This window comes from Octopus bimaculoides, chromosome 3 (assembly GCF_001194135.2).
Source record: "Octopus bimaculoides isolate UCB-OBI-ISO-001 chromosome 3, ASM119413v2, whole genome shotgun sequence".
Classification (NCBI taxonomy): domain Eukaryota; kingdom Metazoa; phylum Mollusca; class Cephalopoda; order Octopoda; family Octopodidae; genus Octopus; species Octopus bimaculoides.
Window position 1 is genome coordinate 122477080 of NC_068983.1, and position 18163 is coordinate 122495242.

General features: G+C 36.5%; 1 protein-coding gene across 2 annotated transcripts in view; it reads right to left on the reverse strand.

The window, feature by feature from the left end:
- Positions 1 to 18163, reverse strand: part of LOC106870245 (uncharacterized) — a 63910-nt gene that overhangs the window by 5117 nt on the left and 40630 nt on the right. For both annotated transcript variants that reach the window (XM_052966518.1, XM_052966519.1), the window contains 4 exons: positions 17089 to 17250; positions 12103 to 12292; positions 8236 to 8309; positions 1461 to 1593 (listed from right to left, as the gene is read on the reverse strand). In XM_052966518.1, the coding sequence (XP_052822478.1) occupies positions 1461 to 1593; positions 8236 to 8309; positions 12103 to 12292; positions 17089 to 17250 (559 nt within the window). The remainder of the gene's footprint in view (positions 1 to 1460; positions 1594 to 8235; positions 8310 to 12102; positions 12293 to 17088; positions 17251 to 18163) is intronic.

Sequence of the window (18163 nt, forward strand, 5' to 3'; positions counted from 1 at the left end):
AAAGTTCAGAGAGCTCTTACCTCTGCTGGTGACAAAGGGTCTCTCTCTCAGAGTATAAGGCAGACTGTATGACGCATGTGTACGAACAGCCATGCTTCATGGCAGGAAGACATGAGCCATGACTGCTGAAGACATGAGTAGGCTCACAAGGAATGAAGTTAGTATGTTCCAATGGATGTGTAATGTCAGTGTGCATACTCGACAGAGTGTAAGTATCTTGAGAGAAAAGTTGAACCTAAGAAGCATCAGTTGTGGTGTACAAGAGAGACAATTGCGCTGGTATGGTCATGTGGCAAGAATGGATGAGGATAGCTGTGTGAAAAAGTGCCACTCCCTAGCAGTTGAGGGAACCTGTGGAAGAGGTAGGTCCAGGAAGACCTGGGATGAGGTGGTGAGGCACGACCTCTGAACATTGGGCCTCACTGAAATGATGACTTCTGACCGAGACCTTTGGAAATACGCTGTGCGTAAGAAGACCCGGCAAGCCAAGTGAGACCTAAGTCCAAGGCCTCTGCCAGGGGTGCAGCCAGCCCACTTATGCGTACCTTTTCTTCATTGGACACTAAACTGTGCTTGCAAAGACCTGTTGAGGCATGTGAATTCGAAATTTGACGACTGGCACCCATGCCAACGTCGTCTCCTCCATTGGACATGAAACTCAGCTCGTGAAGACATGTTGGGGCAAGCGAAAGCGAAATCGTGATGGCACCTATGCCCAGCGTCACCTTCGTGGCATGTGTAAAGACATTCGAGTGAGATCATTGCCAGTGCCACTGGACTGGCTCGTATGCAGGACAGGAAACTCGGCTTGTGAAGACCTGTTGGGGCAAGCAAAAACGAAATCGTGATGACACCTGTGCCCAGCGTCGCCTTCCTGGCACTTGTGCCGGTGGCACGTGTAAAGACACTCGAGCGAGATCATTGCCAGTGCCGCTGGACTGGCTCCTGTGCAGGTGGCACGTAAAATACACTATTTTGAGTTGTGGCCGTTGCCAGTACTGCCTGACTGGCCTTCGTGCCGGTGGCACGTAAAAGCACCCACTACACTCTCGGAGTGGTTGGCATTAGGAAAGGCATCCAGCTGTAGAAACTCTGCCAATTTGAACTCAGAATGTAAAAACAGATGAAATACCACAAAGCATTTCCCTCAGTGTGCTAATGTTTCTGCCAGCTTGCTGCCTTAAAACTCTTCAAGAGACCTAGTAAAAAATTTTTATTTCAACATCAAAATTTCTTAAGCGTGACACACACATCAGATACTTACAAAAAACAAATTGATGTGTTAATATTATTGATTAGGCAATATCAAGTGACTGATTGATCAGCATTATATTCTTACTCTTGTTTTTCCAGCCTGATAGTCATATTTTTAGGATTCTCTTACTGTAAATTACAAAGAAATGGATTGAAAAGATTTTTTTAAAAATTCTTATTTTAACTGTCATGTAAGGTCTTCTTACCAACATCTTCATTTTCCCAGCTATATCTCATAAATTGCTTTATTTTCAAGCCTTTCATAGCCAAAGACATCCTTGTTTTGCGTTTTGTGTCAAATTCTTTCTGGATACTGAAAGTTTTTCCTTTGAATGATTTCTTTTAGAAGAGAAAAATAAGAGCTCAGCCAACATCATTGTTTTTACAATGATGAACAGTATAAGTTATAAATAGATTTTAAAAAATCTCATTTGGACATAAATAATTCTAATTCTACAAAGAATTTATCTTATATAGTGGTGTTAGAAATGTTGATGAAAATATGATATTAATTAGAAATGAACAATGTGCCAGAGATCAAAGGATACAGAGAAGCTATATAAACATAGCAACTTTGAATAGTAGTCTATATTCATAAAACTTCAAAGAAGAAAAAAGAAGCATATCAAAGCATAGCATTAGTCGTTACATTCATGAATAATATGAAAAAAAAAACAAAAAAAAAAACAGATGGCAAATGCTTTTCAGTATCATATTTACAGGACAAGGGAGCTTCCACACAGTCACTTGACCTGCTAGAATGACATGCTGGATATTGTAGTACTAGATATGACTGATAAAAGAGATGGGATTGATGTGACTAGAATACCTTTGGTCATATTTTGTTTAATCAGTGAGTTAGATATATTTGAAAATAGATATATTTATGAAATAGATATATTTAAGAAATTTACCATTTAAAAGTTTTTTATTGCTGAAAAACTTAGCATTTTCGTTTGAAAACTTAACCCCTTTTATTCATATCTGAGTATATTTGTAGTGAATTCCTCCTATACATGATTAACATAAAGGACACACATATTGGCTTGATATGAGAAAAATTGAATCTGATTGTAATTTCATTTAATAAATAAAAGTATATTTACCATCTATTTAAAACATATTTACTTGGCCTTGTTGGAACTACAGCTAAATTAGATTTATCAATAATGCTAATGATTTTTCATTTCATTATTAGTGGATGGTAGAAGACGGTGAGCTGGCAGAATCCTTACGATGCTGGATGGAATTCTTAGCAGTATTTTGCCCATCACTACATTCTGAGTTCAAATTCCGCTGAGGTTGACTTTGCCTTTCCTCCTTTCAGGGTCGATAAATTAAGTACCAGTGAATCACTAGGGTTAGTGTATTCGACTAGTTCCCTCCCCACAAATTCCAGGTCTTATGCCTTTGGTAGTAAAGATTATTAGTGGATATTACCAGCTGGAATGCCTTTGATCAAATATTTGCTCACTCAGGGGTAATTAGAAGTTAAACAATGATGATTGTAACATCCAGTATATTTTCAATTACTGAAGTGTTTGGTTATCCTGCTGAGTAAAATTTTGCCAGATTAGCACCTGTAGTTGTCTGTTAAAGTATTTCTTCTCTGCTGTTTAATGAAAGTCTAAAAGGAGTCAAAAATCTCAAATTTGGATTTTGATTTCTTGCAACTTGATAAACAACTTTGTTATAAATAGAGTATATTTTGCAATATAAAGCCATAGAACAAAATGTATTATACAACTATGTACATTGTGCAGGTTGTCGTCAACTTATGACCTATCCAACTTATGGCCAATCAACTTTATGATGATTGGCACACCGACTCCCGGCAATAATAATAAATAGTCCAGGTAAAAATTAACCCATCTATGGATGATGTCAGCTAACAAACGACATTGAAGATCCACAACCAAGCACCAGTCTACAATAAATTTTCATGTGAGTTTTGCAACTGTTTCTGACACCACATTGTGTATTTCTTGCATTTGCATTCTTTGGTACTTTTCAAATAACAAATAACACTGATGTAATATAATAAAGAATGCTATATGTGACTTTTCCCTGAGAATTTACCTTAAGAATGTAAAAATATAAAACAAAGCTATGTAGGCCTATAGACCAACTTACGACCAAATCGATTTATGACCAGTCAGTTGGAACCAAATTGTGGTTGCAAGTTGACAACAACCTGTATATTACTTAAAAAAGATAGTTTTGACATTACAAAATCCATATATAAAATTTAATATCATCATCATCTAATGTCTGTTTTCCATGCTAGAATGGATTGGATGGCTCGACTGAAAACTGGTAAGCTGAGGAGCTGCACCAGGTTCCAATCTGATTTGGCATAGTTTCTATGGTTGGATGCCCTTCCTATTGTCAACCATTCCAGGAGTGTAGTGAATGATTTTTACGTGCCACCAGCATGAGTACCAGTTATGTAGCACCAGCATCAGCCACAACTACGATTTCACTTGACTTGACAAGTCTTCTCAAGCACAGTATATTGCCAAAGGTCTCAGTTGCCGCCATGAGGCCCAACATTCAAACAGTGCTTTTTACATGCCACCAGAACAGGTGCCAGTCATATGACACTGGCATCAGTCACAACTACTATTTCACTTGGATTGATGGGTCTTCACAAGCACAGTACATTACCCAACATTTAAAGGGTGCTTTTTACATGCCAGTTACACAACAATGGCATCGGCCATGACTATGATTTCACTTGGCTTGACAGGTCTTCTCAAGCATAGCATATCGCCAGAGGTCTCGGTTGCTTGTCATTGCCTCCGTGAGGCTCAACGTTCGAAGATGATGCTTCACCATCTCATCCCATGTCTTCCTGGGTCTACCTCTACCACAGGTTCCCTCTACCATTAAAGTTCAGCACTTTTTCATGCAACTGTCCTTGTCCATACACATCACATGACCATACCAGCACAGTCATCTCTCTTGCACACCACATCTGATGCCTCTTATGTCCAACTTTCCCCTCAAGACACTTACGCTCTGTCATGCATGCACACTGTACACATCCAGGAAAACATACTAACTTCATTCTGTCTATGCATGTCCTCAGCAGTCACAACGTATGTTTCACTGCTGAGTAGCATGGCTGTTCACACACAGGTATCATACAATCTGCCTTTCACTCTGAGAGAACAGATGTAGGAGCTCACTGAACTTTCCCAGCCTATTCTTATTCTAACAGCTATGCTCTCAGAGCATCTACCTCCACTACTGACTTGGTCAACTAGGTAATGGAAGCTATTAACTACTTACAGTTTTTCCTCCGGGCATTTGGCGGATTCTAATTTCTGTACATTTTTAGTGTTAATTGTACCTGTGCACCTACCACTCACAAAAACTTGATATTGTTGCACCTCTTATGTGTCCAAAGCTTACACCAGGTACATTTTATAGAGTTTCTACTTACACCTTTTCTACAGATCGAGCAGGTCCATCTACCTGAAGGGATTTGTGATTTGTTTGCTTTCCTACTTACTAAGACTGATTTATGCTAGATTAACTCTAAGGCTCTTTGATTCTAGACTGTGCTTCCTCACCTGAAATTTCTTCTCTAGTTCTGGAAGTGATTTAGCTACGAGAATAAGGTCATCAGCATAGTGAAGCTCCCAGGAGCAGACTGTCTTAAATTCCTCTGTTATTGCTGGAGGACTATAATGAACAAGCGGGGCTAAACTATAAAGTAAAACTATCTTCGATGAAAATTAGTGGTTATCTAACACATTCTCAGTAAACATAGATGAAATATATATCAGTATAGTTTGTAGGCTATTTACAATTATAACTTTGATGTTTCTAACTCGTAATATTTTTTTAGAGTCTTATATTTGAAATCTGCTAAAGCACTTGTACTCTTGGGATTATCTATACTTAAAGTCAGATGTATTTATTTGTAATCCATATCCATGAAATTTGGTAAAAGAAAATATCCCAGGACTATATTTTAGCACAACAAACTTAAGAAAATGACCAATGCGTAAAATTTGATGTTACACAAATTTACAATGTAAAACATGAAGAAAACCTCTGAATAGTGTAGTAATGAGTTTGTTGTATAACCATCTTGTTGAAAATATAATCTATTGCAAGGAGCTATATTAACAATATGTTACAGTCTCTTCAAGAATTCATTGGAAATAAAAGAGCCATACATTGTACCATATTGAAGATTGAAGAGGAATAGTCTCTTAGAAGTAAAAGAAACGCAAAGGACTTAGTTTTTTTTTTACCCAAATAAATAAATAAATAAATACATAATAATCTACCCAACAAAATGTAAAATAAAAATACAACAAAAAATATAGAGTAGATAGAGCTACAAAAATTGATACAATGTGCAACATAAAGTTAAAGATGTGATGGTTCAGAAAATTCATTAAAATTCAAGTAAAAGGTACAGAAAAACAAAAATTAATCAAACTTTTGAAAATATAATCCTTGCATGAACATGGCCAGCTCAAGCTTGTAGCCAGTTAAATTTCACATTCCTCTGCTTTTTGAAAATGTCAATTGTTTGGTGTGTACTTCTGCATTTGCAAAACAGACTAGCTCATGTTATTGATATTGTCACAATGTTTATTTGCTGTACATGAAACTTATATCACTGTTGTTGTTGCTGCTGCTGCTCATGTATTACTGTTGCTAACTTGTATCTAATATCATCTTCATTAGATACACTGGGAGGTTTGATTAATAATGTTAGACCTAACAACTTGAATGATGGCACTCCGTCACTTACGACGTTGAGGGTTCCAGTTGATCTGATCAACGGAACAGCCTGCTCATGAAATTAACGTGCAGGTGGCTGAGCATTCCACAGACACATGTACCCTTAACGTAGTTCTCGGGGATATTCAGTGTGACACAGTGTGACAAGGCTGACCCTTTGAATTACAGGCACAACAGAAACTGGAAGTAAGAGTGAGAGAAAGTTGTGGTGAAAGAGTACAGCAGGGTTCGTCACCATCCTCTGTCAGAGCCTCGTGGAGCTTTAGGTGTTTTCACTCAATAAACACTCACAACGCCCGGTCTGGGAATTGAAACCGTGATCCTATGACTGCAAGTCCACTGCCCTAACCACTGGGCCATTGCGCCTCCACAACAACTTGAATAAACAGTAATCAACTAAAAATATATTAAACTAAATATACGAAGCTAACAGTTTTGAGCTAACATTATTACATCATCCATTTGTACTGTTCATTAGGCCATGATTGGTTTATTATTTTAGAATATGTTAAAACAAGAGTTGTTAATTGTTTTAATCAGACCCACTCAGGATTGACCCACATGCTGCAATGTCCACTTTGCCAGCCTGCTAAAATTCACCTCTGTCTCCCCTCCTCATCATCACCACTATCATCATTGCCCTCACCATTGTCACCACCACCACCACCTTCCCTCATTTGCAGTCTTAGTTGGTGCCAGTATACCTTCAAAAGATGTTAATAGCTTGGTTTTACTTTATATAACAAAGAAGAGGTGGAGGAGGTTGCACAGGAAGTGTAATTGCTAGAGTAATAATAGGATGGAGAAAGTTCAGAGAGCTTTTACTTCTGTTGGTAACCAAAGGTCTCTCTCTCTCTCTCTCTCTCTCTCTCCTTGAGTGAAGGAAAGACTGTATGATGCATGTGTGTGAACTGCAGTGTTGCATGATAGTGAGATATGGGTCCTGAACGTGGAGAGGAATGAAGCTAGTACGCTCCACTGGGTGTGTGATGTCAGTGTGAATGTGCAACAGAGCACTGATGTATTGAGAGAAAAGTTGGGCATAAGAGGGATTATATGCAGTGTGCAAGAGAGGAGACTGTTGGTTTGGTCACATGATGTGAATAAGGACAGTTAATAATAATCTAATAATTTTTTCGTTTAGCATCCACTTCCAGGAACTCCGTACGTTTTCTTTTTCTTTTGCTTGTGTGTCTGGGTTCAATTATTTGTAGTGGTATTGCTATTTGAAAAGTATATAAACATTCCATTGATTTTCCCATTCTTTTGAATTTGCTCTCAACGAATCTTTTTTAGTTGATTCATGTGTCTCTTGTATACCCGTTTTCTTCTTTTTACCAAATATAGCATTTTTCCTATGTGTTTGGTAATCACACCATCTTCCCAACTTTGTTTTCCATTCTTATATGCCCTAACAAATATATTTTCACTAATTTTGAAACGTCTTGCTATATTATAGAGAAATGTTGGTTACTGAAAATGGAGGGAAGTTGGGGAAAAGAGAAACCCAGGAAGACATAGGACAAAGTTTTGCTGACCAATCACAAAACACTGAACCTTATGAAAGAGATGACAGATGACTGAGATATGTAGCACATTGCTGTACTCGAGATGACTTGCCCACCACAACCAAATCAATATCCTAGAACTAAGGTGCGATATAAAAAGCACCGGTGTAGGTACTGGTACCATGTAAAAAGCACCCAGTACACTCTGTGGAGTGAATGGTATTAGGAAGGGCATCCAGCCATAGAAACCAAGCCAAACCAGAGTATGAAACCTAGTGTGGCCTTGGCCTTGCCAATTCCTGTCAAGCTGTCCAGCCATGCCAACATAGAAAACACATCAAACAATGATGATGACGAACATATCAGAGTATGAAATCCATACTACCAGTCTTTGGTTCCCATGCACTCAGATGAGTATGGACACCTCCAGTTAATAACCAGAGGCCTAATAAGAAAGGTGTTGATTTGATAGCTTCCTAATGTTAATCATTTTGAACCAATAATTAAAAAAAATCTAAAATCCAGATATGAAAGTTTTAATGAAAAATCTCAATCCAGCCATAACATTATTTATCTAATAATGGTAATGATGTTAATGTGCAGATATTTACAAAGAAAACGTGTTATTAAACTTTAATGAGTAAAAGAAAAAGAAATAGCATCAGAACAAAACCTAGTTTTCTGGATAAAATTTGAATGCCATTACCTTCTTGTTCTTCATTTGCTGTAGAGTACCAGCTGCAACAAAGTTGGCTATTTGCTCCTCTAATGAAGAGTACTCTGAAAATTGAAAATATAAAAACATGAAGAACAGACTTGGAAATAATTTATTACAAATATATTAAAATGTACTGGTTTTAATCATTCAAGTGTGACACTGTCAGGGTATTTATTTCAACTTTGTGTTAAGTATTTTACGAATGAGGGAGTTCACCACTGCTACCCTCATCTTTATCTCCTGTTGCAATGTACACAGCAGTCTATCCAAATCTCTTTTGCAGGTGTCCACCTCATGTATATCACTTATATTTCAAAGGACAATATTAAACAGCTGTAACACTTCTTCTGTTGTGAAAGAGGACAAATGAAACTTTGGGAACTATCAGGTTTCCAGATCAAAGTTTGGCTCCAATTCCCTATCAAGGTCCAGTGATTGTCTTTGTCAAAAGTCTTTGCAAAGTTCAGGTATACTATATCTGCATTTGAGTGATTAAGTAGTTAATGTCTTTACCATCCCATCATAATGCTGCAGCAGTTATGTGAGGTAGCTTCTTGCCTGATATAACTTAAATTGTTTTAAACCAGAAACAATCATGACTTTGGTCACAGTGAAGTAATTTTTAGTGTTGGATTCATTTCCTCCCAATATGGATAGAACAGTTTGTAGGGATTTTACCAGTTTCCAGAAATTTTGGCAAAGTAACTGAAGTGGTTTGGTTGGACATTTTTGCATGTTTTAAGAGCGTTATTGGGGAGTCATTACAGCCTGCAAAAGAATTTATACTGAAATTTCCTTTGGAAGCTATTACAACAGTTTCTTTTTTGCCTATGTAACTGCTGATGCATCTTCTCCATGAAAGGTTGTAGTGATAAAAACTTCTATTGACTGAGCTGCTTTTGTACTAGAGAGGTGAAAATGTTATTCATTCAGTATTTCATCCACCCTGTGAGGGCTTACAAAGAGTGATCCACTTCCTTTAAATAATAATCCTATTTTGTAGTGCATAAAAGATGTTCCTTTGATGAAGTGACAGGCTAGTTTTGGCTTGGTTGTTATGCTTTTTTCTATAACTGAAGTCTTTATTGTTCTCTTATATTCTTGGGAGTACTTTATTTTCTCTTTATTTTCTCAGTTGTTTTTTCTTTTTCTCAGGAAAATTTTTTCTATCTATTAGGATTATATTTCTTTAAACACTGTTGACTTTTCTGAATGAAACATACTTAATGCATAAAACATAAAGCTTCAATTTTATTTACTATTTTAAAATTTTTTTGTCTCCAGAAGCCGATTTACCTTGACTGATTTCTTTTAAGCTTTTGGGCTGAATTATCAGGCTGGACAAGGTTTGTATGTCTTTAGTCGGGAGCCATGTAACACATTTTCCAGAGTTATACATTGTTAATTTAAGAATGGTATTGTCAGAAAAAAATGTATGGGCATCTTACATTAGAGATGATTTACAGATTGTTTATGAAGCAGAAATTCAGTGTGTTGTTGCCTCTAATTGGGCATTAGGCTATTTGTTTCTCAAACTGTATACCTGTGAAGTTAATCAGAAAATCTACTTCACTGTTATCCTGTTCTGATATCCTTCTGAGACTGTGGCCTCAGGTTATTTGAAATTAGAATTGTTGTAATCCAATGTCGGACTGTTATAATGTCCACTCTGGTATAGTAAAATAGTTAGTTAGACAAGTAGGATACGACTATCTATGACCGACTACCCTGACATACTTGTTTCACTTGTGAGCAATCTTTATGTTCAATTTTTTAATTTCTTTATTGCCCACAAGGGGCTAAACATAGAGGAGACAAACAAGGACAGACAAAGAGATTAAGTTGATTACATCGACCCCAATGCGTAACTGGTACTTATTTAATTGACCCTGAAAGGATGAAAGGCAAAGTCGACCTCGGCGGAATTTGAACTCAGAGCGTAACGGTAGACAAAATACCGCTAAGCATTTCGCCTGGCGTGCTAACGTTTCTGCCAGTTCGCTGCCTTAACTTAATTTATGTTCAATTTTCTCTGTCGTGTCTTGAATTTACTATTCTTTCACACTCTTCTAACAAGTGTTAGGTTACAGCTTGGTTTTGTCCTAGTTTAGCGAAAATTCTTGTTCTTACTTCTGCGTCTTTTTCTACAGTTAGCCTCTGAGTAAATATTAGGTACTTGAACATATCTGACACTAAATCAGCCTGTTTGAACTTTTCACATTCTCTGTTAACCCTACCAGCATACATGATGTAGTCCTCCTCATTGTTCTTTCCTAAGTTCAAACATTTCCAGCATGCATTGAACAACGAGCTTTTCTTGCTAAAAATTTTACACAATATGTCTATTGTATTTCTAAAGTTTATGTCAGAAGGTTTTTTCAGGAGTATGTAATTGTTGTAATGCTCATGTTCTCTTGCTGCTAGTTTTCTTAGGATTTGATGTGTTTTCATATTGTCACCTCAATCTTTGCACTCTTTATTGAAGATGTGTTTGTATCTTCTATAGTATACCTTGAAGGTAACTCTTTCGTCTGGTTCATACTTAAATTCCATTATTGAGTTTACAACATAATCTGACAAAAACATCTTTTCAGCATTTTTTAATGACTTACTATTCATTAATTACAGCATTTGTTGTTGTAATAGTAAGTGTTGTTGTTGTTGTTGCTGTAATAGTAATTGTTGTTGTTCTTATTTCTTTATTGCCCACAAGGGGCTAAGCATAGAGGGGACAAACAAGGACAGACAAATAGATTAAGTTGATTATATCGACCCAGTGTGTAACTGGTACTTATTTAATCGACCCCGAAAGGATGAAAGGCAAAGTCGACCTTGGTGGAGTTTGAACTCAGAATGTAGCGGCAGACGAAATACCGCTAAGCATTTCGCCCGGCGTGCTAACGTTTCTGCCAGCTCACCGCCTTTGTTGTTGTTCTTGCAGTTGTAATTGTTGTTGTTGCTGTTCCTGCTGTAGTTGTTCCTGCAGTTGTTGCTGTTTCTGTTGTTCCCACCGTTATTGTTGCTGTTTTTGCAACTCAAGCAAACCGGACAACAAATCTTCCATAATTTCATGCCTTTTGTATATCGTAAAATTTGCACAAAAAACTTTTGTGAGTTTTGTAACTCCTTGTGAATTTGCTTAAATCTCGCGAGTTTGTTAATTTCTTGTCACCACTGTTGTAATCCAATGTCAGACTTATATATTGTCTACTTTGGTATAGCAGTATAGTTAGTTAGACAAGTAAGACACAACTATCTTTGACCTACTACCCCGACTGTTCAATGTCACAGTATTTTAATGACTATCACATACCACTCGTCATATGGCAGGGGTGTTCTGTTACTATTATCCTCATAACAGAAAGGCTGAAGTCAGCAATCAAAAGTCATATATAGCTGATTGATTGATATTATGTTTACTCTTTGGAATCTATAAAATATTTCATGATTTTATCACATTTCTGGTTTTTCAAAATGGCTGTAAAATTACCATTCATATTCTAATGTAAACCTGAGAATGCATTTATAGAGGTAGGATGACTATTTCAAATTTCAATAAATGTATGAATATAACAGTACAAATGAAATGAAAAATTAGAAATTGATTCAAATTAGAAAAACAAACATAGTATCCTCATTCCTTTTCCATTGTCATAATTACTTTGCCCATTCTTGACATTCTGAGAAAACTCAGCATGGTGGGAGCAAGTGTAAAGGAAAGATATTTATAAAAATACAGACAAATAGCCAAAATATTTTGTTAAGTAATGAAAAACAAAGGTGAAGCTATGATGATCTTGATTAATTTTGCAATTAAGTCATTTTATCTACAAAAGGTAAAATATGACAATTTACCTTGGTTATCAAATACTAAATCCAATGCTTGAAGATTTGTCACCATGATCCAGCTGGGAGATTCCATGAAGTATTCAGCATCAGTAAAAAGGACATTAGTTTGACAAAACAACATTAACTGTTCTCTGTTGAACCGACTGTGATAAATTCGAAGAGCCATTTCTGATCGAAACTCTTCAATATCAAAGATCTGTGAAGTAAATTGAAAGTAACTAACTTTAAATCGTTTTGCAAAATGTTGATTTTTTAACTATACAGCTGTATAAAGAAGTGCCAGTCACTGAAAGTGGATGACACCTGTAGAAGCGGGAAACCCAAGAAAACATTGGATGAAGTGATGAGGACTGATCTCAGGATGCTGGGGCTCACAGAAGAAATGGCACTGAACCAAGATGTCTGGTGATATGAGGTTCTAGGGAAGACCTACCTGTGTTAGCAAACCTGAGTTCTAGAAGTATTGTGTCCCACAATAACACTTTCACACACCTTACCCCAACACACCAAACTACATTCCCCTTCCCTTACCAAAGTGTTTCTCTTCTCTTCCTCACATTTCATCTTCATACACTATGATTATCTCCTACTCCCCAATCCAGTCCTTGCTACCCTGCTCACTGTATCATTGCTTCCCCCTCCCCTCTATATACCCAGATTCTCATCAGACACAGCATTCCCCACCCCAACTTCCCAACTCAGTTCTCACAGTATTGCTGCCCCCCCTTGTCCCCTTCCCCTCTATATACTCAGATTCTTTCCAGTTACTGCATTCTCCCACTCCCAACTCATGACTCCTTGGTGATACCCTGCCAGCACCTGCCACAATTCATTTCCCTCTTCCTTACTCTACCATCCCATCTGTGCCCTGATCCCCATTCCTTGCAAGTATACCCTGGCACTTGCTACCATCCCATCTGTGCCCTGATTCCCATTCCTTGCAAGTATACCCTGGCACTTGCTACCATCCCTCTCCTGCTCTTGCTGTCTCTTACTCTCTCTTCCCCTTGCTCTGCCCGGGTAATCATGTATCTCTTCTACTGCAACAATCTTTGTTTCTGCCCTCCTTCTTGATCACTCTCCTTCCTTCCCTTGCTCATTGTTATATTGCTGGACTTGTTTTGGATTGTTTGTCCCATGTAAGTTGGAATTTCTCCTTTTCATTGCTTCATTGATTATTTACTGTTTTATTCAAATTGGCTTTCAATTCACACACACACACACACACACGTGTGTGTGTGCATAATTCTTTTATAAAATCTTTTGAACTTTTGAAATATTAGTTCAAATGACTGAAATATGCATTGTAGAACTTTTGAAAAATAGTTTTTCAAAAAAAGATTTTGGAAGGAAACAATTAATTATAAATGATGGCAGACCAACATCGAAACTATCTAATTTGTGAAGTTCCAACGAGAAATATATTAAAAAATTTCAGACTAATCTATATGAAAAGAAAAAATGGTTATCTGGAAGTGCTAAACTAAATAAGTTATTCTGCTGGTCATGCTTGTTATTTAGTTTAGAAAAAACTGTTTGGAGTGATCATGGTTATTATGATTTAGATAATCTACATTCGGCTATGCTAAAACATGAATGTTTTGAAAGACATATAAAATTTTTGATAGATCTTAAAACATTTGGGAATATTTGCATAGACTTACAGTTACATGCATATAAAAAAAAAACAGGGCATACAACAACATAAGAGATTAAACAAAACTGATCCATTCTGTGGTATTAGATTGATGCATTTATTTTCCTCGGTTGCCAGGAATTATCATTTTGGAGTCATTTTGAGTCCAAAAAATCTAATAATTATGGAAATTATAAAGAACTCTTATATTTAATCAGTAAATATTATGGAAAATTGGCAAGCCATATTGATGCAGTTTCTAATTTCTCAGGTCACAATAAATTCTGCTTTAAATTCTTACATAATTTAAAAGCTCCCGATTTCTTATTTTCATTAGAAGTATTTAGTGACGTATTTTCTTTCATTGATGTCTTATCTAACATCTTTCAAACTAAAACTCATGACATACTATATTGTAAAGAGCAAATAGATAAAACTAGAGCTGTGCTTGAAAATAAATTTGATGGTTTTTCAATATTTAATGATATGTTAGGAGGAAAATATGGAATCAATGCAGCAATCAAAATTAAGAGATCTCGGAATAAATCTATTGATCCCCAACAGCATTCTCTATAACAAAATCATTGACACAATAGTTGACCAATTAAAAATGCGATACTCATCCTTAGAACTTTCCAATTTCAGCAAGTGACAAAAATTGCAAACAATTTCCAGTGGATTTAAATTCTTTAAAAACCATTTATGGTAGTTCTTTTTGACATAATATGTTTACAGAGTGAACTAAATGTTTTGTATTCTGTGCAAGATTTCAAAAAGCAAAGTGTGAGTAATTTAATGCATTACATTTACATTTGATCTAACTGAAGCTATGCCAGAACTCTTAAATCTTTGCAACCTTATTTTGACAATTCCGTCTACAACTGCCTCTGTAGAGTGGATCTTTTCTACATTGAAAAGAACTAAAACTTACCAAAGAAATACAATAGGAGAGAAAAGGCTTTCAGAGTTGGCTTTTATGTCAATTGAAAAATATTTACTTCAACAATTGAATAAAACAGATTTCTATGCTCTGAAAGATCGAAGAACTGAATTAATTGATGAGACATGTAAATAATAATTTTTCTACATTTAAAAAAAAAATTTTAAATGCATTGAAACAGAGCCCATCTTGGCCATGTTACGAAACTAATTTGGTTCTCTTAATTAAACAATTTCAAAAATGAATCAGCTCGACCAATAAGTACATGGGTGGGTTGAAGCATTCATAGGCTGACTATGAAGGAGTAATGCTAGAAATCTTGCATGCATTCATTTCAACTCTACATATTAATAACTGCATTGTTTCCTTTCAGGAAAACTGACATTTGACTGTTCAAAGAAGACTTCAAATGTAACTAGTAGCAACTTTTCTGGAAAATAGATAAAATTTAGCATCATGGTGTTATCATGTACCTTCAGAAAAAGGCTTTAGTCCCCAAGGATGTTCATGCTGACATGGTTGCTACATTACGGGATAATGTTCCAGTTTTAAAGTGAGCAGCTTAATTTAGGAAGGGAAGAGAGAGTCTTGAAGATGATCCAATATCTGGTCATTCCACGACTGCCACAACTGCCACCACTGCAGAAAACATGCTCACCACATGTTGATGGATGACAAGCAATTGTCTATAGATCAAATAGCCAAGGTTATTAGCATATCCTGTGAGAGAGCTGAGAATATTATGCACAATGAACTTGGCATGATGAAGGTTCATGCTCGATGGGTGCCACGTCTTCTGACACCTGATCAAAAGTGCACCGGGTTGATCACATTAAGAGAATATCTGACATTGTTTCAGGCAGGTACAGCTAGTTGCCTTGACTGTTTCCTAAACTAGGATGTGTGTTGACTTCATCACTTTGAACAGAAAGAAAGAGGCAAGCCATGCTGTAGAAACATTCCTCTTTGTCTACACCGAAGAAGGCAGGGTCGTTTCACCTGCAAGGAAGATGATGGCCTCAGTTTTTTTAGAATGAAAAAGGCATTGTGTTTATTGATTATCTTCAGAATGATCACACCATCAATGGAGAGTTCTATGCCAGCTTGCTAAGGCAGTTATGAAAGGCTATCAAGACCAAATGTCCTGAAAATCTGATGAAAGGGGTCTTGTTTCATTAGGACAATGCTTCAGTACACAAGTCCTTGGTTTCAATGGCTGCTGTGCATGACTGGCTTTGAACTGGTTGATCACCCTCCCTATTTAGTGATTTGGTTCCATCTGACTATTGTCTATTTCCCAACATGATAAAACGCTTGGCTGGGCACAAGTATCACAGTGATGATGACTTTTTTTACTAACAGGATAGCTTCTTTACCAATGTGATCCAAGCTATGCAACACTTATGGAAGTGTGTGGACAGTAAGAGGAACTATGTTAAAAAATGAACTTCATTTGGTCCCATTCTATGGGCGTGTCTTGCTCAGCCTATGACCTTTACAGCCAACCCTCATAATAATAAAAATTATTATTATATCTGCATTTAAGGTGGTGAGCTGGCAGAATGCTTAGCAACATTTTGTCCTCCTCTGCGTTCTGAGTTCAAATTCCACTGAGGCCGACTTTGCCATTCATCCTTTAGGGGTCAATAAATTAAGTACCAGTAAAGTACCACCACCAGGCAAATTTCAAGCCTTGTGCCTAAAGTAGAAAGGATTATACCTGCATTTCTTTTAATATTAATAATACAAAAAAATCCACTTTGTTGTAAAAAATTTTGGACCTGAGTTTGCACCCACTAAGCAAATTTCATTCCTGGGCTACTGGTCATTTGTTATATGGCAGTATATATATATATCATCGTTTAACGTCTGCTTTCCATGCTAGCATGGGTTGGACGACTTGACTGAGGTCTGGTGAAACCGGATGGCAACACCAGGCTCCAATCTAAATTTGGCAGAGTTTCTACAGCTGGATGCCCTTCCTAACGCCAACCACTCAGAGAGTGTAGTAGGTGCTTTTACGTGTCACCTGCACGAAAGCCAGTCAGGCGATACTGGCAACGATCTCGCTCGAAAATGTATATATATATATATATATATGTATATATATGTTGTTAGTATATATATTAATAATACCATGTGTAATAGCATTGATGCAAAATGTGATAGTAACTTGTTTTTTTTTTCCTTTAATAGATATTTTTTTTGTATATACTATGGTAATAAAAGGGATCATATTAATGGTATTTTGCTTGAGTTATTGGCTAGTAAGAAATTCTGGTATATTTCATAGTAATGTTGGGATATATTATGGCTGTATTGATCTGCTTTAAAGTTAGTGTATGGTAGTAATATGGCAGTAAAGGCGTTGTATGGTGGTATTAATGTGCTATATGACAAAGTAGTTTAGTCTTACTTTAGTTGGTTCTCTTTGGTTGAAAATAACCCCTTGCTGTTCAATAACTTCTTGCGAGAAGTATGGCTGTTTCATGTCCAAATAATCTTTAATAAACACAGGGAAATTGCTGTTGTTGATCAAAGAAATGCTGCCACTTTCACTTTGACTCAGAATAACATGCTGAAAAACAAAATTCCAGATAAATATAAGAAAATACTACTTCTGTAATTGTATTAAATTTTTATTTCTAAATAGTATAGGGTTAGAATGGATGAGCTCTTTAGAATATACTACTTCCTTTTCATCTAAGGAAGCTGCTTGAAGAAATTGTAATTGTAAAAGAAGTAAAGAGTATTAAAATTCAATCAGAGAATTAGTAACTGATAATAAAACTGGAGGTAATGATGTTGACTACAACAACAACAATGATGACCACTAGATCTTTGCAGAATAAAAAAGAATGTAATAGAAAAACATTACAATATGTTTATCATATTCATATATCATATGCTCATCACTTGAACGTTCTATATATCTACAAGTCAGAATTAGTACACAAAAAATAACTTAAACCCTAGTATAGAGAAAACATCATTTAAGTTTTCATTCCAGATCCTACACAAAACTGAATTTATAATTTACATTAACAACAGTTACTTTAAACATACACTCAAAAAATACTAGAACTCATATTTGACCTTGAATTTCAGAATTCAAAATGTAATCACATGAACCATGTCAAAATTTTGGAACAATATTTAGTTACTTACGACGTTGAGGGTTCCAGTTGATCCGATCAACGGAACAGCATGCTTGTGAAATTAACGTGCAAGTGGCTGAGCACTCCCACAGACACGTGTACCCTTAACGTAGTTCTCGGGGATATTCAGCGTGACACAGTGTGACAAGGCTGACCCTTTGAATTACAGGCACAACAGAAACAGGAAGTAAGAATGAGAGAAAGTTGTGGTGAAAGGGTACAGCAGGGTTCGCCACCATCCCCTGCCGGAGCCACGTGGAGCTTTAGGTGTTTTCGCTCAATAAACACTCACAACACCCAGTCTGGGAATCGAAACCACGATCCTATGACCGC